At 49.0% G+C, this 18,124-nt stretch overlaps 1 protein-coding gene across 1 annotated transcript in view; it reads right to left on the reverse strand.

Moving 5' to 3' along the window:
- Positions 1–549: 549 nt before the first annotated feature.
- Positions 550–18,124, reverse strand: part of LOC140646212 (sodium- and chloride-dependent betaine transporter-like) — a 31,206-nt gene continuing 13,631 nt past the window's right edge. The window contains exons 7-14 of the mRNA XM_072849793.1: positions 17,165–17,268; positions 15,489–15,613; positions 15,086–15,198; positions 13,869–14,006; positions 12,327–12,429; positions 5,305–5,405; positions 4,074–4,244; positions 550–693 (exon numbers count right to left, since the gene is read on the reverse strand). Of these exons, the coding sequence (XP_072705894.1) occupies positions 550–693; positions 4,074–4,244; positions 5,305–5,405; positions 12,327–12,429; positions 13,869–14,006; positions 15,086–15,198; positions 15,489–15,613; positions 17,165–17,268 (999 nt within the window). The remainder of the gene's footprint in view (positions 694–4,073; positions 4,245–5,304; positions 5,406–12,326; positions 12,430–13,868; positions 14,007–15,085; positions 15,199–15,488; positions 15,614–17,164; positions 17,269–18,124) is intronic.

An 18,124-nucleotide genomic window follows, 5' to 3' on the forward strand; every position in this document is an offset into this window, starting at 1 on the left:
GCCTCCTTTTATCATTGCCTATGATATGTTCCTGGCTCCCTCTCTCTCGTACGTAGGTGACCTAGCAATGCACTTTCCTTTGTCATCCTCCAGCTTCTTATGTACTTCTGAACCAACTTGCTTACTCCCTGCGCTAACGCCCCATCTTTTTGTGCGTTTGCATCCCTCACTTTGCTCCTGCACACCTTTATTCTCTGCTCTCTCTCACCACTGTGGTTTCCTTTCCCCCTCCCAACACGACCACTTTTTTTTTCTTTTCTTTTTTTGCTAATACGTTGTTTTTCTCTTCCCCACCAGTGTCAGTCCTGGAGGACACTTCTGACAAAAACATGTTGCTCTCTCCCCAGCTGCTGGCAGGGAGAGTTGTCCCCAGGGAGTCAAGAGAAACCCTGTCCCTGGGGGTGCAACCAGCTGGCTGGAAGGAGAGGGTGTCCCAGATGCTTCTGTCTCAGACGTGAAGGAGAGAAGGGGAGAGCCCAGGAGAGAAAAGAAACCACTTCGGGAAGGAGAGAGCGAATCAGTCCGTACGGAGGAGACATCCCTGGTGCCTTAGAAGTGAGTTTCTCTCTCTGTGATGCTGAGCACCTCCTGGACCGGAGGGGACCATCCCGTGCGCTTCAGCTCGGACAGACCTGCCACGTGCTTCTTTGGCTGCGGCAGATCCTCTGCTGGGGAAATCAGCTGTGTCAGCCGCTGCGGAGAGGAAGTCTCTGTTAATTAAGCTGATAAACAAACTGACACCCAATAGTGATCCACAACCATTGCTGGGGGCAAAGGCACCTAGAGAGCTAATGCTCCCAGCTCCCCACTCCTCTCCTGCTGAATGGCTGTGAAAGGGAGAGGAAGGAGAGCAGGCTCACTTCAGCTGCTCTCGATGACAACTGTTCCACCTCTGGGCTCAAACCCGGGCTGTCCACTGACCACCTGACGTACAGGGCTCCTCACGGACGTGTTTCTGGGAGAAAGGATGTTAGCGATTAGCCCCACAGACATTTTCTGTAGCCATGGAAAAAACACCGTAAAGCCCTTTTTTTTCCCCTGTGCCAAGTAGCCGTGCTTCCCATTGGCTTTGGTGGGAGCTGTGGAGCCTTCCAAATGGTCTAACCATCAGAAAGTGCTGGGCATCTCCTGCTATGGTCCGAAACAGGGTGGCAGGGGATACCTACCTCAGTGGCAATTCCCCGGTAAAGCAGTCCCTCCGCAGACTGGTTCCTGCCCCCGAGCCATCCCAGCTCCCCTCTTCCAGCCAGCCAGACTGCGATGGTGCAGGCAGGGGTTGTGGGGCAGCTGCCTGCCCTTAGCTCCCCCTGTCCTCTGCAATGCAGGGGTGCTGCAGGCTGCTCCACACACATGTACGCTAGTGTTGTGTCAGCTTTGGGGAGTTTATTCTTAAAAAATGCAAAGAACTTGGAGCTCTTTGGGCAAAAGGTGCTGGCCCGCAGAGACAGCTGCTCTGAATTTCTGGTCTTTCTCATCCCATTTTTGAAGCCCCTCTGGTACCACACGCCTTCCTGAGCACCTGGGCTCCTCCCAAAGCCAAGTGACACCCAGCGTCCTGCAGCCACCTACCCAGCTCCACGGGCCAGTGTATCGCTTCCCTGCTGAACACCAACTTTCACAGCTACTAACTTTTTCTGTCACAAGCTGTTCAGGCCAGTGCACGCTCCTCCCTTGCAGAACACATCACAAGCAGAGCAGGCAATTAATCCGTGACTCATTGGATTAATTTCAGTGCTTCCACTCCTTGTGAAGTGCCTGCCAGAATCCCGGATTTTGCTCATTTATTCAAAAGTATTTGCCCCACGATTTCTGAAATCAGCCTTGGCCTGCAGCTACTCTGTGAGCAGTTCATTGCGAGTTTTCAGTCTTTGGAGCTTGAGCTGTCTTAATCAGACACATTAGGAAACAACATTTGTGTTTCTTGGTCAGTCATGTGTAACAAGAGGAATCAGTTCGTTGCAGTGACTGATCATAATTACCAATTAATTGCTTTCAGTGAATGGTTTGCAATATTCAGTTGAAAGGCACTGTTCCTGGAAGCATCTGTGTAAGGAAATTAATTCACTACATTTCTGAGGTGTGACTGGAAAAAGGAAACAGGTCTATTTTGAGAAAACCTGTCTTCAAAACAGGAGCAACTATTCCAGGAGGTATTGTGTGGTCGGCTTTGATTCTCCCCTGCATCAACTCAGGCTTAGTAGCTGATTCCTTCCTACATGCCTAAACCACATCCTCGGAAGTTTTTTCATACTAATATAACAGAGAAGTCCCTGGAAATTACAACTAATATCATCTAAACCAGGGCAAACAGAAAAACCCTCAATCTGAAATTGGCCAAATCAGTTCCTCAGGTGTGCTGTAAAATAAGCATTAACACCACTCACAGCAACATTTCAGTCCAAAGGCTCAAAGCACTTTGCAACAGGTGAGAAATATTGCTTGTTTAGCAGGCAGGACATTGAGGCAATTACTTCACTGACAGCTCCAAGTCCTCATTTAGACATATGAAACCTCTGAGCTGTGGGGAGTCAGACACGTTGTCAGCCACCCAGTCAAACTCTTCGAACCGGCCATGGGAAAGGACAGATGCATTACCACTAAATGGCCCGCAGCACAGGAGAGGGCTGTAAGAGGCAGGACTCAAGGTCTGAACTTGGAGCAAATCATATCACAGCACCTTGGCACAAGATTCACCTGGAGTTCCTCATATTGGGAGGAGTACAGCTCCCAGCTCCCTCCCAACCTTGTCATCTCTTCATGGCCACCAACAGCAACCAGGAGGCCCGAGGGCCAAAGGCAGCTAAACAGGAACTATTTCATAGCATCGTACTTCTCCGCCTCCCTGCCTGCACGGCTTATGCCCCTCTCACTGTGTCACTGAAAGACTTTCATTGCTACCATTCCTGTCTGGGCATTGCACTGTATCTTCTCCTGAGCCTGAGATGGGCATTAGTCAGCTCTGCCACAGCTCCTGTCACTCCCTATTAAGTCAAATCTCCCAGCCAGCAAATAAGAGCCCCCGTGGGCACAGATTCACCTTCCCTGAGGCAATGGAGCCAACGAGGACATCCTGCACCCAGCCCGTCCCTGGCTGTGTCGGCAGTGCAGGTTCCTCCTCCCCATGATCCCACACTGTGACTGTCACACCTACACCACAGCCACAGGGATGCTCCTGTCCCCTGTTCACCTTCTCCCCACCCCAACCAGCTGCAGATAAGCCTACAGTCATCTGAGGATGGGAAAGGACCAGAAGATAAATTGCGCAGAAATTTATATGAACTGTACATCACTTGGGTCTTTCTTCATGGGTCAGGTGGGCCAGATGACACCATCTTCCTAGACACGCTTCTTCCTAGGACAAGGTGTCTACAGTGAAAGAGGCCAGGCTTGGGCACGGCACCTTTACAGCTCTGTGAGCATGTCCTCTTTAATAGCCACATGCCATTTCTTCAGAGAAAATAACATGGTCCTGACCCAGGACTAAAAGGGCAGCAGGGGCAAGGGACAAGAAGTAAAGGCAAAACAGATCCTGGTTTTGGACCTGGTTTGCACTGGCACTAGTCAGTAACAAAAGAGGAGGCAAAGGTGGTGGCATGCCATCTTTACTTACATGGCCAGCAGGATCACCTGAACCATAAACCAAACCAATCAGCCTGTGGCCTCAGGTAGCCCACACTGAGGGGGTCCTCTGCCACCCAGTGGAGCCAGCATTAGAGGTGCTCTGCATATGTCTACATATTGCACTGAGCATGGTGGTGCAGCGTCTCATGGGAGACTCTGAACATTTGATGATCACCCTGGAAGTTGTGCTGAGACTCTCCAAGCCCTGCAAATTGCCAGCAAGAGCTACAGGGCATTATGGGGAAGAGCCACTCTCACCCCCCCTTGCCTTCTCAGAGGAGAAATGTGCCACATACATCTTCCCTGGGGCCCTTGGGGGAAAATATATGTGGCACATTTGAGCCATCTGGGGGAAGCAGCTCCCTGAGCCGTCTGGAGGAAGCACCAGTAACTGCTTTTGAGCTGTCTGGGGGAAGCAGCAGTAACTCGCCCAGAGACCACAATCCCAGTACCTGCTTCAGAGGTCCTTTGGTTTTCAGGAGGATGAAGATGGCGTAGAGAGGAATGCAGACCATGGAGGAGAGTGCCATCAGCCAGCCCACCACGTAGCCCCAGGGCGGGTACACGTAGGAATTGTTGTATTTCAAGGGTGTGTACTTGATCAGGGAAAACAGGAAGACGGCCTGAGGAGCAGAAAACACAGACATAGACAGAGCAAAGGGAGCAGCAAAGCCAAGCAGCCTGGCCACCCTGCAAGCACTGGCTGGGTGGCAATGAATGTGATGTCTTGCATGAGCTAGCATGGACCTTGCTAGCTGCAGAGAGGCAGAGCTTGGTGCATGCTGATCACACAAGGAGTTATCTCAGAGCCAGGGTTCTCTGCAGTGTAAAGCCTTCAGGCTTCTTAAGGGTTCAACCTAAGCAAAGTTGGCAGCAGCTTTGAGGGTCCAGCAACATTGAGACAGCCATTTATTAATATCAAAGTCAGGATTTATTGATATCCCTGGCAGAAGCCCTCCAGAAGTACCACGCAGGCACAGATTTACCCCTCTTAGGGTTCTCTGGCCACAGAGCTCTCAGATTATTTGGGCTGGATCAGGCTTGCTTTGAAAATTTCCCTGATATTCAACTCCTGCTGGAGCCCGAGGACTAAGGACTAGAAATCTTTTGTAGCTATAGATCCCATCTGTGTTCCCACTGAGGTCAAAGAAAACAATTCTCAACATCAGATGCAGGAGCAGAATTTGGGTCAGAAATCATGTAAAAGTCAATGAAGCAAGACTGGACATAAACTCAAAACAGGCAAGAACTTGCCTGACTTAGGGAGCATTTTCTTTAAACACATTAAAAGAGATTTAATGACATAGAAAGAAAATGGCCATGGAAAGATATTTCTGAACCATGGGAGGGCACAGGAACACAGGCTGAAGCAAGTATTTCAGAATGGGGTAATTCTCACAGGTCTTCTATTCAAAAGTAATTTGTCCAAGCCTCTCCAGACTTTGAGGATACATTTCCCTTTGCCTTCACAGTAAACAAGTGGCTTTTCAGGCTCAACTAATTTTCCAGGCAAAAAATAAGGCTTTGCAAGGGAAATAAATTGCCACCTCAGCTACGGACAAGCTTCTGCTTCTCCATAGCAGTTTGAAAAAATTACAGCAGCACCTTGAATACTAATCAACATTTTCTACTGAGAACCCAGGGACACAGGATAATATGCCATGTTGTCATAATTGCACTTACCAAGCACAGACCCGGGGTGAACACCAGCCAGCATATCTTGATCAAGGGCCACGGACGGAAACCAATCATGTCCTCAATGTTGTCGTAGAAGCGGTTGGCACCTTGGCCACCAGCCAGCACAGAGACAAAGTCAGAGGTCAGATCATCGTTGTTTCCTTCAACCACTATTCACATCAGATCCCAACTTTCTTTATCCTCAGTGTTTACTCCTGGCAAAAACACGGCTATCCTAATAATATAGCAGCAGGTAACAGGCTTTTCTGGCATTGAAAAGGCCCATCTGTGGCTAAATGCAGATGGAGGTTTTTAACTTCAGCCATAAGTTATCAGAAAGCTTGACACAGAAAAAATGCCCTGTCCGTCAGACAGCAGCAGCTGTAAGTGAGAGGTTGCAGCCCATGTGCCACTAAGAGCGGGTAAGGACTGGCACAAGGCAAGGAGGGGTGCCTGGTTTATAGGTCAGCAAGGGAAAGCTCTTGCAGGTTGCGCACATGGGAATGTGTGAACCCAGAGTGCTAAAAGGAACAAAGAGAGTGGGGGACACCAAACAAAACCCTCTCTTTGTAACCAGATTGGCACACCAGGGAAGTCATGTCAAGAATCCACACTGAGCTGGGCATTTCCCCTGTCATCAAGAGCCTGCTTTCCACAGAATATTTTATTTTTGGCATAAACCCAGAAGACCTGGCAATCAAACTCTGCTGGAAACCATATCTTCCATCTGCAAGTGCTGCTGTACTGTCCAGTGGGAGCTGTCCTGCAGGTGCCTGATCTCCTTCTTCTCCTCTCATTAGTCTCACTTACTAGATTATGTTGTTCACAGTATGTGGGACCCACCAGAATCTCATGGTGCACCAGAGTGGGATATACCTCTGAAGATCATCTAAAAGTCCTGCCACTGGCCAGACCCTATCCATTGGCTCTTCCCAACCCAAAGCACAAAGAGAAAATGTATGCAATGGTATACAGAGGGGATGGCGTAATGCAGATGGACTTCAGCAGACCTTGTAGTAAACTCTAAGATGTCTTCAAGGAACAAAAGCCTAATGTTGGCCAAAAAGAGATGTAAAATGAAGAAGAATCAAAAAGTCATTCATAAGATGCTCTCATGGTTTAAACCCAGTCAGCAACTAAGCACCACACAGCCGTTCGCTCACTCTCCCTTCCACCCCCAGTGGGATGGGGGAGAGAATCGGAAAAAAAAGTAAAACCCGTGGGTTGAGATAAAGACAGTTTAATAGGACAGCAGAGGAAGAGGAAATAATAATAATAATGATAAAAGAATGTGCAAAACAAGTGATGCACAATGCAATTGCTCACCACCTGCTGACCAATGCCCAGCCTGTCCCTGAGCAGCGACTGCTGCTCCCCAGCCAACTGCCCCCAGGTTATACACTGAGCGTGACGCCCTATGGTATGGAATAGCTCTTTGGCCAGTTGGGGTCAGCTGTCCTGGCTGTGCCCCCCCCCAGCTTCTCGTGCACCTGGCAGAGCATGGGAAGCTGAAAAGTCCTTGACTAGTGTAAGCACTACTTAGTAACAACTAAAATATCAGTGTGTTATCACACTATTCTCATACTAAATCCAAAACACGGCACTATACCAGCTACTGGAAGAAAATTAACTCTATCCCAGCCAAAACCAGGACAGATGCCCTAACTTCTTCCTAACTACAGCTAACCAGAGGTACTATATCAGACTGCCCCGGGTAAAATAGAGTAACAATATTAGACAAAAAAGTGGAGCTAGACTGTCTATAGAAAGGGTTACCAGTTAAGCACCTCTGGGATGAAATAGTACCATATTTGTCTTATTGAAGTTTAATCACAGTGCTTAGCTGATAAAGAAGGGCTCTGCCTTTAGGGGTGTTCATCCCGCTGTGAACTCAAGGTCATGACTCAGTTCCCACCTGCAAGCATGATGAGACCTTGCTTCTTTGCATCTTAACACCAGAAGGCTGGTGTTAAAATATATACCTAGAGGACTGGCCACACTTGTGAGTGTTTGCGGTTTGGTGAGTTTTATTTTGGTTTGTGTTTTTCATGTCTTAGAATTATATTGCTGTATTATGTTTCCTTTAAATATATGAATTCTACAAAAGCACATTTTGTGTGCTTTTCTTGTTTGTAATTCTTTGCACTATTTTCTATATCCCATGACTAATGTTTGCAGAAAAGCTCTTTTAAACCCAGCTTTTTCAAATATTTAGGCTGGGGAGGGCAGGTTCTTTGAACACGTCATGGTTCCCATCTTGAGTTGGCAAGTTAACAAGTAGCCTTAAGCAAACACAACAAGCTGTGGCATATCAAGGGACACGCAGCCTTGTGTGGGAGCCCAGCCTACACCAGAGAACAGAACCCTAAAACTTCCAAGCTGTAAATATCATGAGGCTTCAGATAGCATTTCTGAAAATATACTGGGGATGAAAGGGAGATGGCATAAAAAAATTTATTTTGTCAAAAAGCCAAAATCTTCCACAGAGTGATAAAAAAGAAGAAAGATATAAATGATGCGACTTGCAGTTTAGAATATGAGCACAGCACAGTCTCTTATACCATACAGTGCTTCCACAGAAACACACTGTGATGTCAGACATATGATGGATAAATTAATTTGTAATACAACTTTGTGGACACCGAAGTTTCACTGCAAATTTGGATCTAGGATCTAGTGGAAGAGACATAGCAATTAAAGAAATACAAAGATGCCAAACAAAAAGAAAGACACAACAGACATCCATCCTCCACCAAGAAAACAACCCAAAACTTGTGTTGTTAGTTACGGTGTGCCTCCACCTGTCCTTATCCCTATTGTCCCTACAACCATCAGGTCCTGCATTTCCACAGCCTCAGTGGCAGTCAGTAGGGGATGTGATGAAACACAATGGGGACTGACAGGAACATCCTTAGACAGTATATGAACAGGAGGTTTTACATGTTCTATGTTTCGCAGGCAGATGAAAAAGTGATCAAGCTTAAGAAGTCATCAGTTCAATCACTCCACATTGGCTTTTTCAGCAAATTAGAAGCTGGAGGATGTGTGCAGTCCCCCTTCCTTCCCAGCACATTAGAAGGATTAGATAAAGCTTCTGCAGAGAAAACCATAAAGATTTCCCCAAAGAGATTTTTGTTGGAATGAACAAAGATGTTTGCTGTTATCCCCAGTATCCCAAGACAAGGAAGAATGGTGTGCAGGCATAGGGCAGTTATCCATGCGTGCTGGTACCACTTCTCTTGTGCTGACCAATCCCATATACCTTCAAAGCTGATGCATGCTTTTCTGACAAATCATTTGATTTTGCTACACAAACTCATGGGCATAAATGTCACATGAACCCAACTAGAGATGTGCTTACATTCTTATGTCTTGTCCTTATGCAGCCCTTCTCATTTTATGTCGCTTATAACAACTGCAAATGATACCCAAACTGAAAGGGACAAAGATTTTATTTTGTTTTTACAGTATCCAGAAACAATTAGTTTCACAGATCTGCTAGTTTGGAATCTATGAAAAAGCCCTCCCTTTTAAATCTTTTCTCCCAAGCTGCATTTATTTGCATTCATCTGTATCAAATTTCATCCACAGGATTTCAATACGTGATGACCCTGGCTCTATGCCATAGTGCTAAGCTTGTATCTGCTCCCTCTCTGTTTCAAACCTGCAGCATCAACACCTGCGCCAAACCTGTGCAAAATGCCAGCAGCAGCGTTGTGGCACTGCAACAACTGTGCACCCTTTGGGTACCAGGTGCACAGAGCAGGCCCCTTACAGTCCATAAATAAGCGGGTAAGATTGCCTGTAGCCGGTGCATCCGAGAGGATTAAGCACACACAGCCAGAGCAAGCCCAACAGGCAGGATCCAGGCAGAAGGAGGCTGCTGCTTCTGGTAGCCACGCTGCATGTGAGCAAGAGAGTGAGAGAAAGATTTATACCAGCACAACACGGGTTCGCCCTAGGGCAACCCACAGGTACCCGCTGGCATCAGTTTGCTTTAGCTTTGTAAACAGTCCTACTGGTTTCAGCCCCGGCTCTCCTGCAGCAATGGAGGCACTTGCTTTCTCCTGGAACAGCTAATCCTAGTGTGCATGCTGTGACTGCCTGGAAAATATCCTCCCTGCAGCACATTTCAGCAGCATCATGTTGTGAATCCCAGTGCTCAAAACCCATGCCTGCTTATATGAGGGCTGCCTGTCCCAAAGTGAAAGGGAGAGAGGAGAAGGGAGAAAAAAAAACCAAAACAAAACCCTCCAGCACTCCCCTCTAGGGAATGTGATCAGCAGGTCCGATGCCGTGTGATTCTTTCATAGGCAGAGAGCAGTACGCGAGGAAATCCTCAGATCTTTGCGAGAGCAGCTGCCTGGCAGCAGAGGGAAGCTGCCAAGTGGTGGGTGGTTGGCGTATGTGCTGGGAGCGGGGAAACTCTGAACGCATATTTGTGTTAGCAAAAATGCTGTAATTCTTCACAGTGTAAGCAAGAGGCTCAGCCCTGCCAATTCTGAGGCCGGGGAAAAAAACATTAATTGGCACCAGGCACTTTTTTTTCCACTAAGATGCCGCACCTTGGCCCTCTGACTACATTTTGGACCAGAATCAGCCCAATGGATGGAAAGCAGAACATCAAGAGGGTTAAATCCCGCTATGTGGAGTGGGACAAATGAACCCATGGTGGTGAGGGAAAGGGCTGTTTCTCAGTTGCCAGCTGCTCCGTCCCCTTCCAGGCTGCTGGGGCAGCATCACCTCTCCTGCTGCTCAGTGTCTGCCATTGCTCCTCTCCATGGGTCGTCGGAAAAAACATGTGGCCTGTGTGACTGTAAAAATGGCAGGGGGATTCTATACATTAAAGCATAATTCAGTTTAATGCAACCAAGCATGGTGATGATGAAGCCCTGTCACCGATGGATGGGAATTTCCATCCCCCTGTAAACCCCACAGAGACTGGGTAGAAGGTGACTCTAAATTAAAATCTGGTCAGGGTCTGGTATTGCAAGCTCTCAGGTGAGCTTCCTTTGCAGGATATCTCTCTAGAATAAATCTCTCTTACAGATCTGCGTCTCTTGCATTCCCCAGAGGTCAAGCCCAAGCAGCTGGACCTGCTACAATTTCAGTAAGAGAGGAGTCCATCCAGACTAGCAATTGGCTCCTGCTGTACATAAAGTGTTTGGAGAAACAGATAACCCCTTCATCAGCAACTGCACTACAGCCAATGCAACCTCTATACAATTTCAAGCACCAAAGAGAGCACACAGGGACTGACTGCTCACTGTCTCTTCTAAAATAAGACAAAGGTGGCACCAAATGAAATTAGCAGGTGGCAGATTCAAAACAAGGAAAAGAGAGTGACTTCTCACACAACACCTGACCAAGCCATGGAGCTCCTTGCTGCAGCATTTTGTGGATGATAAATGCTTACCTGAGTCAACTGCAAAAATTAACAGAAGAGAAATAAATAGATTTTACTTCCGGCTCTGGAAAACCCTGGGCAACAAGCTGAGTATTGCATCTGGCTCCGGGATCCCCAGCACAAGAAAGACAAGGACCTGCTAGAGTGGGTCCAGAGAAGGGCCGTGAAAATGATCAGAGGGCTGGAACACTTCTCCTGTGAAGAAAGGCTGACAGAGTTGGGGTTGTTCAGCCTGGAGAAGAGAAGGCTCCAGGGAGACCTTGTTGCAGCCTTTCAATATATAAAGGGGGCTTGTAAGAAAGACAGAGAGAGACTTTTTTATTAGGGCTTGTAGTGACAGGACAAGGGGTAACAGTTTTAAACTGAAAGAGAGTAGATTTAGATTGGATGAAAAGAAGAAATTTTTTACTATGAGGGTGCTGAGACACTGGAACAGGTTGCCCAGAGAAGTTGTGGATGCACCATCACATGCACCTTGAACATTGCAAGTGTTCAAGGTCAGGTTGGACAGGGCTTTGAGCAACCTGATCTAGTGACAGATGTCCCTGCCCATGGCATGGGGGGTGGACTAGATGACCTTCAAAGGTCCCTTTCAACCCAAACCATTCTATGGTTCTATAATAAGTTGTTAGAAGCTGGAAGAATATTCACAGAAAGTATCATTGCTAACTTTTCTGCTATTATACTCCTTCCTGAGTATCCACTCCTGGCCATTGAAAGGGATACAACATGATGCTCATGCCTGCAATCTTTTCCTTAGGTTAGGATGGCCACACTGCTTGGCGTAGCTAGGAGCCAGCAGATGCGTGATTGTGGCATGTTGAGGGTCTGGTCTAAGCTGACATCTACTATAGTTTTGCACAATCCTTACAGGTACTGAAGTCCTGTAGCTCCATGAAGCTAAGGAGAGAGAGTAGCTGCTCTGCATCACACACAACTAGACCCTTTGCCTGAAAACCACCAGCCTCTACGCAAGCTTCAGGGAGATGAACTGCAGCCTGTGTGCTCAGGCACCATTCAGCAGGGAAGAGATCTCCCGTAGGATATCACAGGATACTCTTCTTACTGCACAGACTAACAAGCAGTTGGTTTCCTTCTGATAGTTCATGGAGCTCAGTTTAATCCTGCTCCTGAGTAGTTTAGTTACAGACTTCACTGAGAGCCAAAGCAGTCCCTCCCATTTCTTTTACAAGTGCCATCACAGCCTGTGCAAAGAGGAAGCGTGTATCATTGCAGAAGTAACACACAACAAGTCTGCATCCCAGCATTTTGTGTTAAATTAACTGACAGGACTAAACGAAAGGCACAACGTAAGCAGACAGTAACAGAGACCAAAGAACAGCAGTCAATCCTCTATAGCTGATTTTCTAATTCAAAGGGCAGATGGGAAGAGCAGCAAGGTAGTTCAACATGAGGAACCTTCAGAGAGGGAAAAAACCTTCCTACTCTAAATGTGGAGCAATTAAGAAATGTTGCAAGGAAACACAGTGGAAACCAGACAAGAAAGAGGGTAATTACAGCATTTCTTTGCCCCCTAAGGATCTTTTCTATCCACTTCCACTTCTCAACCCCCCATCCTTGCCTTAAGAAAGAGCAACACAGGTTTTTGTCCTCCACTTACCATACACCCATCCTACACAGATGACTTCAAAAATGGCCAGGAAGAGCAGGCACGTGCCGCTGGCAGCATAGTAGTCAAAGAGCTGGAAGATGTACATCCCACCCTGTTGAAAAGGTAGAGAAGAGAGAGTCATGGCAGGACTATTCTATGTGAGGGAAAAATGACTGAGGCAAGCAGAAGAATAGCAGCAGAAATACTGCACCTAGAGCAGGTGGGAGGAGGAGAAGAGCCTTCTCTTGGGGCTGCCCCCACACTGTCCCAAAAAGACAGTCAGGCCTGGTGGCAGGAGAGCATTTCATGCCCATTTTATGATACTGCTGGGCTAGGCTGGTTTCTATGTCCACAGGAGCAGGAGCTAGTTTCTTTGCTTGTTTTAAATCAGTTAGCAAGTTTCCAGCATCATTTCAAAATATCATGTAGCAGTGCAGAACTTTGCACCCAAGAAATTGGGATCCTGAGGATCAGGACGTTCAGATACCTCATTTTAGCTGTATCCATCTTTACATATTGCTCAAAGTCCAAGTCCTGTGATGGCAGAGGCATGTGGCTTCCCTGCTGCCTCTGCCTTTGAACTGAGCCCTGCATAGTTGCCATTAGCTACCTCTACAGGTCAGTGGATGACTCCTCTCTCCTACTTCTATGTGTTTTCTCAAAGAGAAAGCCCCTCCAATACAAGTCAAGCAGATGCTTTCGAATAGTGCTGAAGGGATCTAGACACTGCCAGAGTAGCAGAGGAATTACCCCTTCATCCCACCACATATGAAGTGACATCCTGCAACAGTGGGAGCAGATGCCTCCACGCAAGGGGACATGCAAAAGCCATGGGAATCCTTAACATGGTTTCACTCAGAGCTCTCTCAATCACCGTGGGAGCTGCCTTCAGCAAATCCTTAGCCAGGATCCTGTTGGAGGATCATTCAGCAGTGCCTAAGAGGTTCAGCAGGAATTAGCTGTCACTACGCAGCACATGGAGGCGGCACAGAGGAGTGCTTAGACCCACTGCCCAAGTATGCGGTATGCACGCACAGCACTGTGCAGGAAGAGGTGCTTGGCTATTAGCTGCAGAGCAGGGCAAACACTGTGTGCAGAGCATCGCACCGACACAGCTCTGCTGTTTCTGGTCCCGGGGATCACAGGCTCCCCACTTGCTCAGGCAGGGTTACGGTGCAGCCATTACCCCTGGCCTTCCCTCCCCCTGCTCTGCTGCTTGTGGAAAGCAGCCAGCGAACGATCGCTGCCCTTAGAAGAGCTTGTGCAGCTCAGCTTGTTTTAGCTGCCAGGCCTGGTATTTGCACAAAGCTGTATGTCAGGAGGCCTCTCTGGGCTGCGGGACTGTCTCTCTGGAAGGCTCAGTTATGTAGCAAGTACACTAGCATCACGCAGGGTAAAAGCAGCACTGGCTGTGAGAGACACCAGCTAATGCATTAGAAATGAAGGATAATTAAGAGCATCAAAGATGAGCTTGCTGTCTCTACCCACTCCTCCAGAGCAGTCTAGCGGGGTTTCTGGTGTTCGGCTGTACCCCAGCTACTCCTTTCTTACCTCAGTGACCAGCAATAAGCCCAGCAGGTAGCATATGACTGCAATGGCCAGGATCAGCAGCTCCCGACGCCCCTTCTTCCGAAACACTTCCGGAAACATGTCGATAAGAGCTGTCACCACGCTTTCCACACAGACAAACTGCAGAAGAAGACAGGTTAGAAAAACCAGTGTCTCCCCTTCCCCAAGCACACATTCCCTCTCGCTATCCTTTTTTCCTCCAGCCACCCAAATCCTTATGGTTTTGTTTTCTCTTTTTGTCCACCGTGAAGCTAAGGGGAGCCAAGTGACTGTGAGTACACAGCTCAGCCCTAACATCAAGCACACCCCTCGTACAGCAGGACAGGCTGCAAAATACACTACAACTGCCTGGGGCAATGTAGTAGAGCGGGTGGCTGGGTGTTCTGCAGGTGAATTGCTGGCTTTTGGGGCTGACCATGGGACAGGACGCCTGCTCATCACCACATGGCTCTTGGTCCTGCAGCATACGGCACCCACGGGATACATAAGAGAACATCAGCCACTGCTGGGACAGCCCAGCCAGCATGAAGCAGAGCTGTAAGCGAGATGAGGCAGGAGGGGACCTCAACCCAGAGAAAGAGAGGAAAGGGACCTCATTCTCCAGGCGCAGGGGCTGAGGTGCTGCAAAGCGGAGCCTGAGCAGAGCATCCTGCCTGGCAGGCGTGCTGGGACACCCACCGCTCCCCTCGTGCTGGCTTGCCAGGGTTGCACACTGCGCTCTGCAGGGTGCTCTGCTGGGTTTTGCTCCTGGCATAACAGGGCTATGGGAGGGTAAGAGATGGGCACACCAGCGAGGAGAGCACACAGGGATTGCTCTGGTGAGATGCAGCTGTGAGAAAAACGCCCCATTCCCCTTCCCAGACTGCCCTGCCCTGTGCCAGGCCTCACTCCACAGTGTGCAAGGTTTTGGTGCTGGCACAGAGATGGGAGGGGAGATGGGAGGGGATGTAGCTGGGACACCCTGATGTACACACAGGGAGAAGGATGCCAAACAGAGATGTCAGCACACATAATCACTGGCCTCCCATTGGCACTGGCTCTGAGCTCCCACACTGTGAAAGTGTTGTGGATAATGTGGAGAATTTATTGGAGGTACCAGCAAAGCACATAACCAGATTATCATCTCCCATGGCCTTGGGGAGTGCTCAGGGTGGGGACAGGCACCTGGGCGTTAGACGAGGAGGGTGCGCTTGCTGTACCTGGCTGTCCAGTCCCAAGAAGATCAGCATGAGGAAGAAGAGGCAGGACCAGAGCTGAGACACGGGCATCATCGTTACTGCCGTTGGATACGCTATGAAAGCCAGGCCAGGACCTGCCAACAGACCACAGGATGACCACGGGTGCCCCCCACACCACCGCCTGCCACCACCACCCGGCAGCACAGAGTGAGTTCACATACTGCTTCAAAGCTCACCCCACCACGGCTCCCTGCACATGCAGGGCTGAAAGACACATTGGGAAGCACTGGTTCTGCAGACCTCACTGCAGACACCCACAGTGATAGAGGCTGTAGATAACATCCCGGGCTTCACTTCAGAAAAGTCCCCTCCCCCTCAGGCTTTCTGTTTTGCCTTGGCTCTGAAGTCTTCTGGAAAAACCTACCTGATTCAGCCACTTCTGCAATGGGTACACCCTGCTCTCGAGCCATGAAGCCTAGCACAGAGAAAATGGCAAAGCCAGCAACGAAGCTGGTGGCACTGTTCAGGAAGCAGAGCATGATGCAGTCCCTGCAGGGAGGAGACCAGAGAAAGATTGGTGTTTCCCACTGCAGAATGGGTCCATGTGGGATCATGTCTGTACTCAGCTTCCCCAGCCAGACAGCATGGCCCAAGGAACAGCAATGCTGCTCTTGAACTCCCTCAGAAGTAAAAAGCTCAAAACAGAACAGAGACAAAAATCAGCCTACCTACCTTGTAGCCCACTGTTCAAGAGCTATAGGACTATAGCTGGCACAAAGAGAGACACAGGGCACCACCAGTGGCTTGTGAATAGGATGCCACAATGATATACACAGGGACATGGCAACAAAAAAGTTGACAGGAGTCAAGGGAATATGAAAAACAAAGAGAAAATGAGGAAACCAGCAAATTAGAAAAGGGAAAAGGTTGCAAAAGTAAACATAGTCAAGAAAGAGGAGCATCTGAAAGCATGAACTCGTACAGGTTCAGCAGGTCTGGTAACACAAGGACTAATGGGTTAACAAAAATCCTCACCTGGCAAGGGTTGTGTCTACACTGTCTTTATTAACTATGCTCAGAGGGAGGCTAGAGCATGCTATGCCACTTGTCCTGAAACTTTTGTGCACTTATTCCCTGCAAAAATGGGGCGCCAGTCTGAGCTGGCTGGGCTGGAAACCCCACACCCCAGGATCCTACCTGGGCAGCTGCCAGAGCAGACCCACAGCATCAGCTGCTGTGGGGCAGCATGGACAGACAGCACATTTGGGCCACCCAGAACTAAGCTGCCAGTCCAAGGCACCTAAGGCATTAGAGGAAGGCATCAGCACACCGCTCTGTTGGTGACAGATACATTTCAGGAGAGCCAGGGGAAAGTATTAATTGCCTGACCAACAGCCGTGGCAGCACCTATTGGAGATTGGAAGAAGAGGAGAGATGATTGATGTCTCTAGAGTACCATTACATTTTCCCATCCATGCCAGAGCAATACGTGAAGGAATAACAAAGCCCCCACTCCTCAGGGCTCTGTGAAAGGTGTCAGAAATGGTCTTGATGGCTTCACTGAGCTCCATGTCAGGCCATGGATAAAATAGATCTGTAATCCAAGGGCAAGGAGGAGGCCAGACAGACTCAATTAATCTTCTTGATAGGATCAAAATGCCACTGGCAGTACATTACCCTGATGGCAGTAAAGCACTGGAGACAGGGGACCTAGCCATCATCTTTGTCCCATCTCCCCTGCCTAGCAAGTGACAGCAGAGCTGGCCATGCCACCCCTGCTCACTCACCCCATCAAAATAGCCCGTGGTGTCTCCACAGTGGCTGGAGACACTCTCCATTTTCATTCCTCCCCCTCCTCCAATCTCCCCCGTTTCCAAGCTGACTCATGCGGGAGAGCACTACTAAAGCCATTTTCGGGAGCTCCCGTGTTCCCTCAGCCACTCTCCATCCCTGCGCTGAGTCCTCTGCAGCTTCCACACTCCGAGCAGCTCGATAGTCAAAGCAGCATGACCCAAGGCCTCCCTCTGCGGACAGAGCCTGCCTGAAATGCAGCTCTGAGCAAATTTCCAGAAGGATGTGAGGAATCCAGGCTCCTCTTACCTGTAACAGTTGTTGGTGTATTTGTTGTAGCTGCCCAGAGCTGTCAGGCACCCCTGGCAAATGGCGTAAGAGAAGAGGATCTGAGTGCCTGCATCCATCCAGACCTGGAACAGAGAAGGTCAGTGGTCTCCAGATCTGGCAACAAAATAAACAAATGGCTATGCCCTGTCTCACAACAACCCCTTCATCTGTGCAGAACAAACTGCATGAGACAGGGAGGGGCTCAGTGGATGTGGAAACTGGGATACCTCTCTGGGAAAATTGAGCTATAGGGCGGCAAGTCCTCTAGGAAAAGGCTCCTGAGGCGACCATATTTTCACATCCCACTCAAAGCGACATAGGGCACTGGTCAGTGCCTGACACGACTCCTCCATCCCACACCTTTGTGTTCTGGGTAGAGGCAGCATCCCTGACAGCGTGGCTCCGGCTGAAGTTGGCACTGCAGGTGTCTGTGGTCCCTGCGTGGCTCAGGGTTTACAGAGCCACTGGTGAGTCGTCCCAAATGAGGACTGGCGAATCTTTTGCATGATCAGTGCATTCGCCTCCCTGCTCCCGAATCTGGTTTCCCACATCTCCGAGGCCACGGTACAGGGTGAAAGGGGGAAAATTTCTGGGCTGAGAGATATCAGGCTGGTGGGGTGTCATGGGCCCAGGTTCCCCTTTGCTCTGGCGTTGCATGGGAAAACCTGAGTGGGCTTGTTCACCGCTGCTCCAGCCTTCTCACCCATGGAGGATTCCCTTATTCACTCTGTTGTGGGTGGAACTGCAGCTCTGCTCTCACCCCCTCCCAGGGAAAGCCCTGAGCTTCGAGTTAGCAGGCAGGCAGGAAAAGAGCCCACCTTTCTCTTTGTCTGTGTGTTCCCACTCACTCTCTTTTTTCTCTAAGCAGCCCCCAGCTGCAAACATCCAGGCAGCTAAAATTTGGCAACCTTCAAAAAATCCCAACCCAGGCATTGCTGC

The sequence above is a fragment of the Ciconia boyciana genome, chromosome 1 (genome assembly GCF_034638445.1).
Source record: "Ciconia boyciana chromosome 1, ASM3463844v1, whole genome shotgun sequence".
Classification (NCBI taxonomy): Eukaryota; Metazoa; Chordata; class Aves; order Ciconiiformes; family Ciconiidae; genus Ciconia; species Ciconia boyciana.